The 17,355-nt window shown below is 36.8% G+C and overlaps 2 protein-coding genes across 2 annotated transcripts; one reads left to right on the top strand and one right to left on the bottom strand.

The window, feature by feature from the left end:
- Positions 1-5,031: 5,031 nt before the first annotated feature.
- Positions 5,032-8,010, top strand: LOC107787976 (feruloyl CoA ortho-hydroxylase 1-like). Its single transcript, XM_075221860.1, has 2 exons — positions 5,032-5,647; positions 7,221-8,010. Exons 1-2 carry the CDS (start codon positions 5,148-5,150, stop codon positions 7,792-7,794), a joined length of 1,074 nt encoding a protein of 357 aa, XP_075077961.1. The 5' UTR covers positions 5,032-5,147; the 3' UTR covers positions 7,795-8,010.
- Positions 8,011-9,728: 1,718 nt separating this feature from the next.
- Positions 9,729-15,199, bottom strand: LOC107787978 (translation initiation factor eIF2B subunit gamma). Its single transcript, XM_075221859.1, has 13 exons — positions 15,017-15,199; positions 14,834-14,929; positions 14,655-14,732; positions 13,098-13,178; positions 12,802-13,021; positions 12,661-12,719; positions 11,704-11,753; positions 11,483-11,570; positions 11,124-11,384; positions 10,934-11,026; positions 10,530-10,634; positions 10,266-10,382; positions 9,729-10,082 (listed from the first exon to the last, which is right to left on the bottom strand). Exons 1-13 carry the CDS (start codon positions 15,161-15,163, stop codon positions 10,008-10,010), a joined length of 1,470 nt encoding a protein of 489 aa, XP_075077960.1. The 5' UTR covers positions 15,164-15,199; the 3' UTR covers positions 9,729-10,007.
- Positions 15,200-17,355: the final 2,156 nt, after the last annotated feature.

The raw sequence follows: 17,355 nt of genomic DNA, 5'->3' as shown, positions 1-17,355 counted from the left end.
TCGTTGAATGATAAAGTGCCTTCGGGCACATAATCTCGGGTTCATTTTTCCCTAGTGATCGATACCTTAGTGCGTTTGAATATGGGTCCCTGTGGGATGTTGACCCCACCGACGATCATATGAATCTCATGTCGGGGTTTTTCCTGTTCATTTTTCCTATTGGCGTCCCTTTCTCTGAAATGATTCTTGGCTCGATCGCTGAGGAACTCTCAAAGGTGGCCCTCGTTAAATAGACAGGCTATATCCTCCCTTAATTGCCTGGAATCCTCAGTCTTGTAACTATGCGTGCCATGATACTTGCACATCAAATTTGATTTTCTTTGGGAATGATCGGTTTGTATGGGTCTAGGTCACCTAGTATCTTTGATCCTTCCGATTGCCGATACAATGCCTGATGCATCGATGCTAAAGTTATATTTCGATAACCGAGGTGCCTCTGTGGGATCGGCATACTTGTCAAAATCACTTTTGCTCATAAGTCCCCGAAAATTCTGTCCTCGATCACTTCTTAAATCGTTCCGGGCGAAATTGCGTCCTGAACCATTGTTCCTTCAATCTGCGGTATATGGTTGATATCGGTCTCTGTTCGATCTTGGCTCCCTGTCAACGTCCCTTTGGTTTTTAACTGCTGGACTGTTTGGATATACTGAACCGGAAGGGGCTCCTAATTGGTCGTCCTCGACCCTGATCTTCGATTGATATCGATTGTGCACATCTGGCCAAGTTACAGCTGGATATTCGATCAAATTTTGTTTCAACTAACGTGATGCTATCGAACTTCGCTCGTTCAACCCTTGGGTGAAAGCTTGAACGGCCTAATCATCTGTGACTGGTGGCAACTCCATGCGTTCCATTTGAAATCGGGACACGAACTCCCTCAGCATTTCATTATCCCTTTGTCTTACCTTGAAAAGGTCTGATTTCCTCGTTGCGACCTTTATGGCCCCGGCGTGTGCCTTTACGAAAGAATCTGCTAACATGACAAATGAGTCGATGGAATTTGGTGGAAGGTTGTGATACCAAATCATTTCTCCCTTCGAAAGGGTCTCTCCGAATTTTTTTAACAGCACAGATTCGATTTCATCATCTTCTAAATCGTTACCCTTGATAGCGCATGTATATGAAGTAACATGCTCGTTGGAATTAGTGGTCCCATTATATTTAGGTATATCTGGCATAAGAAACTTCTTTGGAATAGGCTTCGGAGCCACACTTGGAGGAGACGGCTTTTGTACAAACTTCTTCGAATCCATCCCTTTCAAGATTGGCGGTGCCCTCGGTATCTAATCAACTCGAGAGTTGTATGTCTCCATTTTTTTATCCTTGGCTTCGATTCTCTTCTCCCCTGATTCAATTCTTTTGGTGAGCTCCTCGAGTATTTTTATTACTGCGGGATCAGTCCCCGATTTGTTACCATTTGACCTTTCCGGTATTGGCTCGGTACGGCGGGTAGTTTCTGGATCGACCCTATTCGGAGCTCTATGTTGATTTTGTAACTGAGCAATAGCAGCTTGCTGAGCCTGAAGCATCTCGAATATCACTTGGAGACTGACTCCTTCGTCTCCTCTGCCTTGTGTTCCTTGGACACTAGATCGGCCTTCTCTGCGTACGCTCAAATCGAGATTTGCGCCTAGATCCGCGTTTAGAGCAACATGCAAACTGACATCGACTGGGTTGGCAACCGGTGCTCCCCCGAGATTAACCTGTGGCACCTCGACTCCTGGAGCAATCACATTTTCGTTTTCATCGTGGAATCTGAGGCCATTGTCACCGTGTGTGGATGCGTTTTGTGAGTTTGATATGTTTTAACCTGAAAGCAAAGATACTTGACAAGAACAAGCGTAAAATAGTGTGTTTTATCAGAATCAGTACTGAACAATCACTATTATCCGTAGCCCCACGGTGGACGCCAAACTGTTTATTCTAAAAATTGAGTAACAACTAAACTTATATTGTGGTTTTAAGGATATATGAGTTAAACTAGCACCAATTGATAAACAACGAATTAAATTGATAACTTAGACAATAAAATAAATCAAACAGGTCCGCAAACAATACCTCGACCTCAATTCGAGATAGTCTCGAGGTTAGTTAATAAGAACAATGGAGGATGGAACAAACAGCGATAAACAGTATGTAAAACAAATAAAGCAGTGTATATGTATATTCTTATCAGTGAATAATATTTTTTTTACAAGTGAATGGGATCCCTCTTTATATAATAGAGGAATCCTAAATAAGGTACAACTCTAATAACGGAAGTAGATCCCATGATTGGCGCTAATAACCTCTTTGATTTGATCTGTTCCGGAATTTCCGCCCTGACTTTCGACCGGTTACTGATATCTCGTTATTCCGTTATTATGCCTTACTCGAAGTTAGTCACGCTCGATCTCGATTATTGCTGGCCTCGATCTCAATGAACACTTCGATCTCCAAGTGTGATGTTCTATCTTCGAGCTCGAACCCGATCTATTATGAGGTTACCCTTGAGGCAACTCCCTTGCCAACGAAATCGGGTATGCCCGATTTCGATCGTATACAACAATATATTAATGTTTGAGTTAAAAATGGTAATGTAATATATATTGTCATTCTATTCGAAAATATTTTAATTTTTTTTCTTTTTTAAAAAATATTAGCTCAAACCAAATTTTTTTTGTTTTTTGAAAAATGTATAAGTACCCCCTGACTTATAGCCGGATTTTTAACTACACAATTTATCTTTGTGGGGGTCCTATTAGGGGTGCTTATCGGGCGGATCGGGTGAATAATTACGCTTAACGGTTCGGCTTATCGGTTATCGGATTATAAATGTAGTAATCCGCTAGCCATCCAATAAGACAACGGGCGGATTGGTATCGGATTAACGATTATCGGACGATTTATCGGCTAAGTCAAATAGAAATGTTTTGAACAATTATTCAATCAATACCAAACGGTTTCAAATCAATTCCATCGAGGATCTACAAATTACTTCCAGTTCTGGCCATTATCATAGATCTCTTTCTCTAGTTCTATCGTGAGATGTTGTGTTGATATCTTCTTTGATTCTATCTTGGAATTGTATTTGCACCGTCTCAATTTTCATGCATATTTTATGGAAAGTATTGATTAAACAATTGTATTATATAGCTAGTAAAATTCTGCTATGAAAAAAAATAGTTCTATCACTACTGCACAGAATACAGATGCATTTCTAACTTCTTATTAGTTTCCACTTACTTTTCATTTGGTTATTACAAAGGCATCTAAGTTACTTAGTCCAAATGCCATCTAAGGCAACATAGTCTGAATCTGCTGCAAGTACATAGTCTGAATCTGTTGGAACGTAACTTCTAAGGCATCTAAGTGGAAACTAAGTAACTTAGATGACATTTTCATTGCAGAAGGCATCTAAATTACGTTGCAGAACTGCAGAAAGATTTTCTAAGTTCCGGTGACTGGCGACTTCTCAGTAGTACTTTATATACATAAGGGTAAAAGTATAAATTTAAAAATTCTTAACGGGTTAACGGTTTACCCGATAAGAAAATTGAGTAATCCATCCCCAAACTGTTAAGCCGTTAATTATAAAATCTCAATCCGTTTACCATCCATTACTCCAATAATCTTATACCAATAAGCCAATAAGCTATTGGTTCGGTTCGATTAACGGCTTCGGTTCGGTTTTAAATAGGCCTAGGTCCTATTACCCCCTAAACCTTTTTTAAATGGAATTATTATACCCTTAATGCTAATGTGGCATAAGTGTATGTCACCCTCTTTGGGAGAGTAAGAAAGAGAGAGAATGTTGAAATTTATTTTTATAATATTTTTATAAAATACTATTTTTTTCCTTCTTGTTTTTCTTTTTCTTTCCTCAAGTTTCGTTAGTTATAAACTTGGCCGGAAGTTAGATCCAGCATTCTCCATATTTTCCGACGAGATCGAGTTGCAAGTTTATTCTTTCCTCTCCATATTTCACTACACTTTTATGGAGGATTACTACTACTTCTAATCTCTTCACTAACCATTTACTTTCAATAGTAATGGCTTCTCACTGAAAGGAATGAAAAAATATAGTCCCAAGATCAACTTTCGATTAAACTTAGAAAACGCCCACAAATATTTTCTTCGGCATTCGACCACCCACATAACAGATCCGTGATGTCATAATTTATCGAAGAAGTTTTATTTGTTGAAGCAAAAGTTTTAATATGGGTTTTGTTTAATCAAGTGTACAAGAAAAGGTTGAAAAAGAAGAAGTGTTTTGATTGTCGGTTGTAAAAAATATTCTCACCATGCTCACCATTTTCTGATCGTGGCTCTCGGCTTTTCACTGCTTCAGGTAGTACGGTGGGGGAGTGGAGTTGTATTTTTTTAATTAATCAAATTTACATAAAAGAGAGAACGTTTTCTGATGGGGGCCTTTGGCCTTTCACTGTTTCAAGTAGTGAGGTGGGGGGAGTACTATTTTTTTAATTAATCAAATTTACAAAAAAGAGAGAACGAGGAAGAAGAATTTGGTTGTTAATTGTTTATTGCCAGAAAATTTTCTATGAGCTCACCGTTTTTCGATCTGCTTCTTCAACCAAAAAATTTCACTGCTTCACTTATGCGTTAGGGGATGAAAGAAGGTGGGGTGTGTGAAAAGGGAAAAGAATTTAAAAAAATAAAAGGTTAGTTGGGAAAAGAAGTAGATGAAAAAAAATAATTTTAGTAGAAATACATGTGTCATGCGCGTGTATTTTACCCTAAACACAAATGTGATAATAACATTTCAGGTAATATTTAGGAGATAATAGGCCCTCGCAAATATAAAGTGTGTACTTATGCATTTTCCCTTTTATAAATATAACACCAAATCATAACAAATCAAACGGACACTAACTTTTAAGTGGATTAGATTATAATATGGGGAGGTAAGTATGACCATGAGATCACGGATTTCTTGAAAACAGACTCTCCTTCCCGACCCATGCATAGAGGATTTGTGCACCAGGCTAACCATAGATTAATTTACGGTTCATCTAGTTTTATTATATTGACTTGAACGACCCTGTCCATAAACCAAATAACTATTTTCTCACTTTCCCCTCCTTTTTGTTCCTCGTGAGTCCTGAGCATTTTGCAGTCAGCATATCAAAGTGATTTTTTCCCAAACAATGTCAATAGCGGAAGTTTCTAAAGCATCAGATCTCATTGATTTTCTAGTAAACCAAGGCAACGAAGTAAAGGGTCTTTCCCAAATTGGTCTCAAGAACGTACCTGAAAAATTCATTCAACCCCAAGAAGAAAGACTAGATTTTACCCAAATAGTCTCCTCAGAGTCCATACCCATAATTGATCTCTCAAATTGTGATGACCCAAAAGTTGCAGAATCAATATGTGATGCAGCAGAGAAGTGGGGTTTCTTTCAGATCATAAATCATGGTATTCCTGTTGAAGTTCTTGAGAATGTGTTAGAAGCTGGACATAAGTTCTTTGAGTTGCCTGTTGAGGAAAGAAGGAAGTATTTGAAAGAGAATTCACCTACTCACACTGTGCAGTTGAAGACCAGCTTTAGCCCTTTGGCTGAGAAGGTTTTGGAGTGGAAAGATTACCTTTTTCATATCTATGATTCTGAGGATGAGAGCAGCACTATGTTGTGGCCTGCTGTTTCCAAGTAAGAGACAACAACCAGAGTTGGAATGAACCTAATTGTCTGAAACTCAATTGGAATGCTCTTTAGAGTAAATTTATCATGAGTCGGAATTTTTGCATCTTGCTATCTTATAAACAACTTCTGTAAAAATAAAAAAAGAACAGTAAGGAAATGCTACTACTTATATACTTCTTCTTCACTTGGCATCAATGGCAAAATATTTAAACATTTTTTGACTATTATCTACAGACCTTACTCTATATTATGAGAGTTATGAATTAATGATGTATGACAAAATACAGTGTCTAGACTATAATTTGAAGAACACATTTAAATTTGTGCAGATCATTTTATCAATTCTGTGTCATGACTGGAAAAGCTGGAAAAGGGAGAATGTGTTTTTTTACAGGACCTTTAGCATTTGCAGACTAACAAGAAGTTGCTAGCTTTTCAACTTGGTTAATGCCAAATTTCCAAGTGATACTGCTTGAGAACTTCTACTAATGCTATTTAAGATTAAAATAAAACAAAATAAAGAGCTCTTTGAAGGCATAAGAATTCCTAACAAAATGCACTAATATCGTTGCTAGATAACTTATCCGTATGTAATTGATAGTAAGCTATTAGATCCTAGCAAAGCTCTCTGGTAAATCTAGCAAAAGCTGCAAGTTCTATTGTGGCTTAGCCTTCGGAAATACTTATCCGATATCTAAGTAGTATTGTCTGTTTAAAATGTTGAGAGAACTATTATCACATAGCGAGAGAGAGTATTATCAAGTTGCATTTGCTAATCTAGTACCAAGCATAAACAAAATATGCATTTAATTTGCTCTTGCAAACTCTAGTCCGTATAGTGGCTGTATCTAGTCCTGACAAGAAGCCCCTAGACTAGGAAGATCAAACATCTCCTCCGGAATATGACGTAACTCCTGATGTTTCTTTTATAATAAAATAAACCAAGGTCCCTTTCCAATAGGGGCCCAAAGGCCGGAGCCAAAGAGCAAGTGAGGTCTACTCCACATAGCCAGGTCTTATGAAAGGCAATGTTGAAGCAGCTCTAGGCATGTCCCTTTCGATGGCTAATATGACCACTAGCCTTCCAGACCATTCCCTCAAACAGTACTGCGACCGCTCTTAGTTGTTGAGCTCCTTTGCTATTCAATATCATTATTCCTCCATGACCCTTGATAGGAAAGAATGGAGGTCAAGGATTAGGGTAGTAGAGTAGGTAGTCTAGAGTGTTCATAACAGTAATATTGGCACGCAGTCTCGCTTTCTGCTGGTAGTAGGTTTTTATGACTAACCGTTGTTTTCTTTCATTATTGATCACCTTACTATCTTCTTGTTTTTATTCTGCTTTTATATAACTTTTTGGTGTTGTCCCTTCTTGTCTATATTTTCATTAATGTGGTGCTTATGCTTTCCTGAGCCGAGGGTCTATTAGAAACAGTCTCTCTATCCTCACAAGGTAGGGGTAAGGTATGCGTACACACTACCCTTCCCAGACCCCACGGTGTGGGACAATATTGGGTATGTTGTTGTTGTTGTATCCGTCTAGACCATATTTTGGGCTAATATCATTTTACTTCTACAGAGATCAGGTTCTTGAGTACATGAAGTGGGCTAAAACTGTTATAGTAAAGCTCCTAGAGGTGCTGCTCAAGGGACTAAATGTGAAACAGATAGATGAAGCACTGAAATCTGTTGTAATGGGAAGTCTGATTGTTAACCTCATTCACTACCCCAAGTGCCCGAACCCTGAGCTCGCTGCCGGTGCTGGCCGTCATGCTGATGTTTCTTCAATCACTATGCTCCTACAAGACGATGTTGGTGGCCTTTATGTGCGAGAGCCAAAAGGCGATGGTTGGATTCATGTGCCCCCAGTCAAAGGGGCACTTGTTATCAATATAGGGGATGTCCTTCAGATCATGAGCAACGATAGGTACAAGAGCGTTGAGCATCGCGTGATAGTAAATGCCAATAGAAACAGAGTATCAGTGCCAATATTTGTGAATCCAGCGCCTGATGCAGTTTTTGGTCCTTTGCCACAAGTGCTAGAAAATGGAGAGAAACCGTTTTATAAGCAGGTGATTTATTCAGATTATTTCAATTATTTCTTCAGTAAAGGCCATGAGGGCAAGCAGGCAATTGAATTTGCAAAGCTATGACAATTTGCTGATTCTGATTCTACCCTCATTGCATCTACATATAGATAGTGGAGAGGGATCACTATTCTCCCTTCCTAAAATTACATCATAGGGAAAACGATGCTCCACTTGTAACTCTTTTTATGAACTATAGTACTCAAAATAAAGCATGTTAATGATCTATATATATATAATTGAGAGCCATTTGCCCGGTGACGTGGCAGGCTCATTTAGCAGGAATTGCATTTCTCTTTTTCCACAATTTTTTTTCTTTCCCCTCTTATTTCACCGTTAAATTATTTTTAATAGACACTACCCTTTGCCCTCATTTTTGTAAATCAAACGTTAACTGTCATTAACCTTATATTAAATAGACACAACTCTTTGCCCTTCCTTTGCCACGGTTACAATACGTTTTATGTTTCCCTTCCTTTTGGTTTTGTCTTTTTCTTGTAATTTCCCCTACCTCAACTCTCTCTTTCCTTTCTTATGCAAATACATTCTTTATCATTGAATCTCTTCCTCCTCAAATCTGATTTCTTATTTGGGTATCAATTTATATATTCTACGAGAAGCAAATGGCTTTTCTGGTGAAACCGAGTTTCTTCTCAATTGGTTCTGTTAGATTATAAATGCATAGTTGCATACATAATTTTTTTTAAAGCAGAAATTGCAAAGACCACTATCAAAGGACAGTTTTTTTGAAGTATTGGTCCATTTTTGGAAGGCTTAACAACTTGCAAAACCATTTGAGATTCATTAATACTTTTTCATCTCTCAGGCTTCAGTGGGAGTAATCTCAATAACATAAAAAAAAAAATGGACTCAACTGCAGCCACATAGAAACAAAAAGACATGCTTATTTGATCAGGTCTCCCTAACACATTCTCTATTTTTTTAGATCAATTCAGTTAGCAGTTCTCTATCTTAACGTTCGATCATTTTTTGTTCTCTTACAGTTTTTTATTTCTTAGGTATAGAATTAAATCACTATGTGTATAAGCAAATCACCATTGAGCCCTGCTATAACAAATTCGGATGATGTCAGTTATTTATGTAGAATGGATGAGGGTAGAAAATAGTGGACAAGTAAGAGAAATTAAGGCATCCAAGTTGTAACAGATTTTTTTCATTCTACGTACTTTTCGTTTGTTTTCTTTTGATTGCTAAAATAAGGCTGTATTTTGTCTTATGATTTTGAGAGAGTTGGTATATTTGGGCCACAGTATATATTTTTATTTTATTTTGTTCCTTATAAATATATTTTTTTTAAAAATCATATGTTAGTATCTAATATGAGTGTGTCTATGTCCATGAATGCAATAAGGTTTATGAATTCTTTTCCTTTCAAATTTTTTGACGTTTTGATTATTTAATTTTTTTTAACAAAGATAGTAGTCATTGCAGGAAAAGAAAGAAGAAGGCACTTAGCGCGTCTCTTTTAAATTTGCTTTGATTGTCCATTATCATATTTAAGTGAAAAATAATTTTAAGTTGACTACTATAGTTTTGTTCGTGTCTGTTAAAAATGAAGTTTTGTTTATGATTGATGCTTGCAAGATGAAATGTCTTTAAATACCACGCCAAGCGTAGATTAAAAAGATGTTGAGAGATCGTACAATTTGACGAACATCTAAAGTACTAAGATCTCTGTTACGCTATATTAGATTTTTAAATGTGTATTTATCATGATATGATATTGGTTTAGTTAATTCTCAAAGTAAAAACTTCAATTGACATTTCAAACTAAGTTGATGGTTTTGTTTCAAGTGAATGTTCACTTGGTTTAACAATAGATAATTTTTACCAAGTCTATAAGATATAAGATGATAGATAGCTATTTTTTTAATCATTCTATTGAAAATTTTATGTTTTATTAAAAAAATAATATATTTCGTAAATTTAAAATGTCTTTTACGGTCAACTAAACTAGTTTATTAATAAAGGAGAGGAGAGAGAGCGCACGCAGTCACTTTTCATATCAAATGGAGCATTGTCGAGTTCTGCTGTTTGATTTTCAAACACGTAAACTCTACAACAGATTCACCCTAACAACAAAACTTAATATGGAAACAAATCTTCAGACAAGGCAAGAAAGCCAAACAAAATTGCCTTTGCTCTATTGGTTAACATGGAGTTCATTGGACGAGCATATCATTGGCAGGCCAAAGCAACAAAAATCCTAAAGAAATCAGGGTCCCGTTGATCACACTGTAAGTAACCAATATAAATAGTTATTGTTTCTCTTTCTTTGCCAAGGATTCTCCTTTATGTTCACTGCCTGCTGAGACCACATAACCTGCTCCAACCTGTGTCGAACGTGCAAAATGAAGTACTCAAACTTGAAAACAAATGCAAACATTAACTCATTCCCTACTCCCTAAGCTCGCACGCAATAACAAAATTTTAATAATGTCAACAACAATAGTAACAAATAATTAGTGTTATTGTTCTAGAAAATAGAAGTAGGCGAAAGAAGAAAAGCACAATACCTGGCAATCTTTCAGTACAGCACGTTCTTGGAGCTGTACATTACTGCAAATAACAGAACCTTGGATCGAACAACCATCTCCAATGGTGACATGGTCCATGATGACTGAGTTGACAACCTGCAAAAACAAGCAAGAAGGGAAGCAACTTAATAACGAGCTAGGAACAACATGTGCTGCGTTTCCTGAGGTTTGCATCCTTGTGCGACAGAAAGTTGCAAACAATATCTGTGTTCCTTTTTATCAAAGGTAAAGAATGAATCATGCCTTCACATTTGAGCCAATCCGACAATGCCGACCAATGACAGACTTTTTCACGCTGCACTTGTCACCCATTTGTGAACCTTCTCCTAGCATACAATGCGGTCCAACCTAAATTAGATAAATACCTCAGTCATGAGAACCAAGATCCAAAAATTTGCACAATTTGTAACTGTGTTTTTTTGTCGCACCGACTTAGTGCAAGTTAATCATATATAAATTTCTTATATTCCCATAAAACAAATCAAGATCCAACAAGACAAATTAAAACCTAAAGGAAAGGTATGATGCAATATGAACTTCTTTCTTCGGCACTAACAAAAATAAAAAATAAAAAATAAAAAATAAAGATGACACAACATGTGCAACAACATAATATTCTGCATATATAACTGTAAGTTGCAACTCACTGTAGTTTTGGAACCAAGCACGGCTGTAGGATGAATGATGTTGTTCTGAGGAGAGAAAGAATAGTCTGACAGGTGACTTGCATCACCTATGACCTAAATCATAGAGAAAGTAAACTAGCTCATTAGCAGATAAGCAAACACATCTGCTTTAGAGATAAGCAAAAATACAAGATTAAACAGTAAATCTCACATCTCGATTTATGTCACTGAAGGCTTGAATGGAGTTTAAGCGCACACAATAATTGCTCTTGCTGGCAATATATACACAGCACTTGTGAGTCTTTCTTGGAGACGGAGCAGAACCATCAGGACCCAAAGCGTATAGTTCATGAAAACTTTGTGTAGATGCATTGGTCAGTAGTTGTGACAGCATAACTGTACTACTCTCAGAAAAATCCTTATGATGCCCATTTTCTTCTGCTAGCACTCCATTTTGTGATAACTCAGATCTCTAATATAATTCAACATCATCAACTCATGGAGAATCTTAGATGGGAAGTAAACAAAGTTAACATGTGGCAGAAAAACATCATGTGTTATAAGACTTACTAGCTGATTCCTCACGAGATAAGGCAACACGTCGCGCCTCAAGCTCAGAAAAGTTTCTTTCTTATTCAGAACCTCTTGCAAAACGGCTCTACAGGAGAAAACATGGAAATGACGACCATTTTCGAACATACCCACGAAAAACCATCTTAGAGAATATCCAAGCATAATGGATAAACAACATCAACTAAAACTACTTGAAATCAGATAGAAACACCTCGAACCTCTTGAAGGCATACATATGAGCATCCATTAGATCAGCACGAATCTCCATCTGCAGATTAAAGAAAAAGGATAAGATGGAGAAGGAAAACTCCACCGAAAATTAGGGAGAAGATCGTATATTTGGATGTATGTGCACGCATGCACTTCTTTTCTAATGGTCTAAATTCTAATATCATATTTTCATGTGAAAAGAGAAAAAAGGCAAAAAGAAACAACAGAAAAGGTTCTTGCAGAGAGCAGTAAGTCCAGTATCTCACGTTGGTTAATAAGCAAAATTCAATAATACATATACAAGGCAGTCTGTGTTTATCGTATTTGGATAGAGAGGAACCAAAGAGTTTTTCGGGGGAAGCAAACTGAACCAGAGATCATTATCAGGAAGATTATTCAAGAAGTGTTTATAGAGCACCAATGAAGAATAGGCCGACTGCAGTACTTAGACAACTTAATTTCTATCCTCGATAGTATTGCATTACAGAATAGTTGTTTGTGGAGTTCTTTGATGTTTTAGTTGAGTAGCTGTTTTCTGCATTTTGGATGGAACAGTATGCAGTTTTTTGTGTTTGTATATTTACAGAATGTCATTGGTAATAAAATTTCTTTTATTTACCCAAAAAAAATAACAGATATACATGTGATCATGAAAAACATAAAAACTCGTGCATTGGATATAGAAGAAATGAAAGAGATAGATCATATGAAGGAAAAATTCCAAAATAATGGCAAGCCATAGCCAAGCTGAATCATAGATTTGGAGGAGGAGAAGAAGAATACTACATCTTCAAGCAAATCTACCAGTCCTTCACTTATTTCCCCTCTCTTTTCCCATTAGTTTCTCAAGTAACAGGAATCAGACAAGAGGAAAGGTGCATGAGTAGAAGAGAAACATATCAGAAAAAACTCCCATCTTAGTGATTTCATTAGCTATGAAGTTCGTACTGATTGGCATCATTTACCTGGCCTACCGCCCGGAGAATGCTCTTCTGGACACGAATATCTTTCTCAACTTCAGCTCCTAGAGGATATCAAAGATGCCTCGTAAGGGAATAAAACCAATTGATGCATGAAGGATGTAAAAGCATATGCAGGGGTCTCACCAGCAGCTATATGCAACAGAAATTGTTTAGTGGGGTCCAGTCCTATAATGTTATGGCGTGCCGGTTTCTTGGCTTTGTCCTTTCCGCCAGAGGAACCTGACTCTGATGGGCCACTGACAGGAGTAGAACAAAGCATAGCGGTCACTGCAGCATCATGTCGTCTATGAGCAGCTGCCACTGCCCCAGGAGGAATATCAGAAACAAGATCACCACTCACAACCTGCATAAGAATCAAACTAATTAGCTCATTGAAGCATGCGACCATGTTGGAAAGCAATTCGGATTAGAACATCAACCAAAATGTCTTTTGCAGTCAGGTGGTGATCAATGGCCCTAAGAGCTCCAGCTGTTCCGATATCCTCAGGGACTGCTGCAACCTGAAGACAAAGTAACAACAAAATAAGCCCTTTGTAGCAACAACCATACTAAGTTAACATGGGCCAAATAAGTATAAGGATGAGCACTAGATTTATCAAGTGAACTTTTTAATGGTAAAACTACTAGATTCATCCTGCTCAAAACAGTCAACAGGGAGCATTAAATAAATTTATTTAGAGTCCAACTGTTGAGGAGCATTAACGTTAATAAAGAGCAAGCTCATAACAAAAGAAATAACAATAATAATAATAATTTGGCACTGCTTGGCCATTCGGCCTTAAGTTTAGCACAAAATAGCCCAACTCCCATTTTATTTGCCCCTTTAACCATATTCCCGCACTGTTAGACAATTTACTTTTCTCTGCAAATTCACCACGTCTTCCTCACTTGTCCCCTGCCCCCTCCTCTCTTCTCTTCTTCTTCATTAGTATTTTCTTAAAGACCAATAATAATAAGGTTTGGGATTGAACTGGAATTCGAAGTTGGGACTCGATTTGGGACTTGAGTTGGGAAATTGAGGCGTGCAGATTGTCAATGGAGAATCATTCTAGCCCGTCTCTATTTGGATTGTGATCAGCGCCTTGCCAAATCAAGACTTGTAATTTGTTTATGTACAACAATAAACAAAACTGATATGCGCAAAGCTAGTTTCCTTGCTTCCCTATAGTCGATAGTAGTGCTGCATAACCTATCAAAAATATTAAGGCTGCATCTGGGGAGTGCAGTTGGCAGACTTGCAAAGCAACTGGATTCCACTAGAAGCATGAAATTTCTTAGTTACCAAAGCCCTTCTCTCTGTTGTTAAGCGTGAAGATGCTCAAAGACCTTTTTCTTTATGATGGTTGTGTCAGGACCACCTTGCACGCTTCACTGGGTATCTACTACCTCGGACCAATACAAGTATGGGTAACTCTGCCATCAAAGCTTAGGATGGGAAAAAATCACCTAATGTTTTTAATCTCCGCTGGGATTTGAACCTGAGATCTCATGGTTCTCCCGCTTCATTGATCAATAGGTCACATCCTTGAAGAACCTACTCATAATCTTTGAGCTATATGCCAAAACAAAATTGAATCATCAAACAAAAAGTATCCACACTATTCTAAGTTTCTAACAATCTTATTACTATTTCTCTTTAGTTACATACATTAGAACAAAAAATTGTTAGGGGAATCACCTATCATGTCTGCAATATCAATATTGCCAAATTTCACTTGACAGCTGAAACAATGTACTATAACACGCACTTATAACCCTCATAGTTTTCTTCACAATATCACCTCGCTTCCCAAAAAGAATGCACTTTTTTATATTTAGAAACAATTCAAACTTCTCATTTTACCGTTGCTGAGATGATTTATAACCCTATAAATATCTATAGCTTGTTTTAGACCACAAGATTCAAAAGTTATTTTTTTCTTTCTTAAATTCCATGTCCACTCAAACACTGCCACATAAAGTGATCCAAGAATTACCTCAACATGTAGGCGATCAACATAAGCATTTGAAATCCAACCCCCAACAAGAAGAGCTGCACTTTCCCCTTCAACAACCTGATAAAATACCACAATCAACCACACTATTCAATTAAATAACCCTAATTTCCATAATTAACACAAGAAATAGTTCAGTGCTCAAAACACAATTAACTCACAACAATAAAATCCTTGAGATTGTTTTGCTCAAAATGCTCCAGCACGTAAGACAGAACCGGCCGGTTTGCCACTGGAAGCAACGCTTTGGGCACCTCCTGCAGATTTTATTGGAGAAGAACTTATAAAAGTAATAGGAAAAAATGGGAAAGGGCTAAAAGAGAAAAAGGGTAAAAGGAGGAGACCTTGGAAACAAGAGGAACAAGGCTTTTTGAGAAGCCACCTGCTAATACTACCACTTGAAAATCCATGGGTATGAAGTAACCGCGGAGAAGAGCTTTTTCACACTTCAGAGGGGCGATGGCGTTGAGGTTTAAGGAGTTTTTGGTCATTTTAACGTAAAAGGGATTGATGAAGTACACAGTCAAAAAAATTTAATCTTTGTTATAAAATAAAGGCCGAAAAGTAAAAGACAAGTATAGATATAAACTGATATATTATTCAAACTTTAAAGTTATGTACATAATGTAAATTGCTTCTCTAAGCTGTTGTGTAAGCTGCTACTGTACCAGATATAGATAATCTTCTACTAGGATAATATTTATCCATAACGGGATATCGAAATGATAAGCTCATTATATCAGATATGGATAATCTTCTACCGGGGTAATGTTTATCCATAACGGTGTATCGAAAGGATAAGCTCATTATACCAGATATGGATAATCTTCTACCGGAGGTAATGTTTATCCATAACGAGGTACCGAAAGGATAAGCTCATTATACCATATATGGATAATCTTCTACCGGGGGTAATGTTTATCCATAACGGGGTACTGAAAGCATAAGCTCATTATACCAGATATGGATAATACTCTACCGGGGTAATGTTTATCCATAACGGGATACCGAAAAGATAAGCTTCTTCATGAGACTTATTTCCAATAGAGTACTAAATAGATAAACATATTTACGGCGGAGTCTCATATAGATAAACTTCTTCAGAAAGCTTATTTATAACAGAGTACTAAATAAACATTCATAATATAATATATTTATAACACTCACTCTTGGATGTTCATTAAAAGATAATGTGCCTCACTAAAACCTTACTAGGAAAAAATTCGTGGGAAAAAAATTCTAGTGAAGGAAAAAAAGTACACATATTTAATAATACGCATAACTAGTTGTCTAAAAAAACTTATAAGGAAAACCCTGTGGGAAAAACCTTAATAAGGAAAAAAGAGTATAACGCGTATTTTACTCCCTCTGATAAAAATCATGTTTCAAATATTTGAGTATCCGCATTCCAATTTTGTATACCATCTTCTCAAAAGTTGAAGTTGACAAAGATTTAGTGAATAAATCTGCCGGATTATCACTTGAACGGATTTATTGCACATCAATGTCACCATTTATCTCCTTTTATAAATCCCCCATTTAATTGGGCTATGCATGCAGCATTATCTTCGTATAAAATTGTGGATCCTTTATCACATTCCAAACCGCATTTTCCTTGAATAAAATGAATCACTGATCCCGGCCATACGCATTCCCTACTTGCTTCATGAATATCTATTATCTCAGTATGATTTGAAGAAGTAGCAACAATAGATTGCTTTGTGGAGCGCCATGATATGACAGTACCTCCACATGTAAACATGTACCCAGTTTGAGATCGAGCTTTATGTGGATCAGATAAATAACTTGCATCTGCATAACCAACAAGATCTACACTACCTTTATTAGAATAAAATAAACTCATATCAAGTGTTTCCTTTAAATATCGCAATATATGCTTAATACTCGTTCCAATATTTTCGTGTAGGGGAATAACTATATCTTGCTAGTAAATTAACAGAAAATGCTATGTCATGCCTTGTAGCATTAGCAAGATACATAAGTGCACCAATTACACTAAGATAAGGTATTTGGGGATCAAGGAGTTCCTCATCCTCTTCTGGAGATCATACCAAATCCTTATTCACTTCAAGTGATCGAACAACCATTGGTGTACTCAATGGGTGCGCTTTGTCCATGTAAAAGCGTTTTAAGATCCTTTCTGTATAGGCAGATTGATGGATAAAGATCCCGTCTGCTAAATGTTCAATTTGCAGACCAAGATAAAGTTTTGTCTTCCCAAAATCTTTCATCTCAAATTCTTTCTTAAGATATTCAATTATCTTTTGGAGCTCTTCTAGAGTTTCAACAAGATTTATGTCATCAACATAAACAACAAGTATAAAAAAATTTGATATCATTTTCTTTATAAAAATACATGGACAAATATCATCTTTTATGTAACCCTCTTTCAGCAAATATTCACTAAGGCGATTATACCGCATACGCCCAGATTGCTTTAAACCATACAAGATCTTTGTAATCTGATTGAATACATTTTCCGAGATTTTGGATTTGCTTCAGGCATTTTAAATCCTTCAGGGATCTTCATATAGGCTTAATCAAATGAGTCATATAGGTTATGACTTGCATTTAGATGGCACGACATCTTCAGGTGTCTGGATTACAGGTCCGATCCTCACAATCTTTTACAATATTATGAACTATATTGTATCAAATATAA

Source organism: Nicotiana tabacum, chromosome 9, assembly GCF_000715075.1.
Source record: "Nicotiana tabacum cultivar K326 chromosome 9, ASM71507v2, whole genome shotgun sequence".
In the NCBI taxonomy this organism is placed as follows: Eukaryota; Viridiplantae; Streptophyta; class Magnoliopsida; order Solanales; family Solanaceae; genus Nicotiana; species Nicotiana tabacum.
This window is presented reverse-complemented; position numbering and strand designations above follow the sequence as displayed.

Coding starts and splice junctions, on each gene's coding strand:
- LOC107787976 (XM_075221860.1), top strand. CDS start 5,148: ATGTCAATAGCGGAAGTTTCTAAAGCATCAGATCTCATTGATTTTCTA. Junction 5,648..7,220: donor TTGTGGCCTGCTGTTTCCAA/GTAAGAGACAAC, acceptor TTACTTCTACAG/AGATCAGGTTCTTGAGTACA.
- LOC107787978 (XM_075221859.1), bottom strand. CDS start 15,163: ATGACCAAAAACTCCTTAAACCTCAACGCCATCGCCCCTCTGAAGTGT. Junction 12,720..12,801: donor TCTGTTGCATATAGCTGCTG/GTGAGACCCCTG, acceptor GATATCCTCTAG/GAGCTGAAGTTGAGAAAGAT. Junction 10,635..10,933: donor TGCTTGGTTCCAAAACTACA/GTGAGTTGCAAC, acceptor TATCTAATTTAG/GTTGGACCGCATTGTATGCT.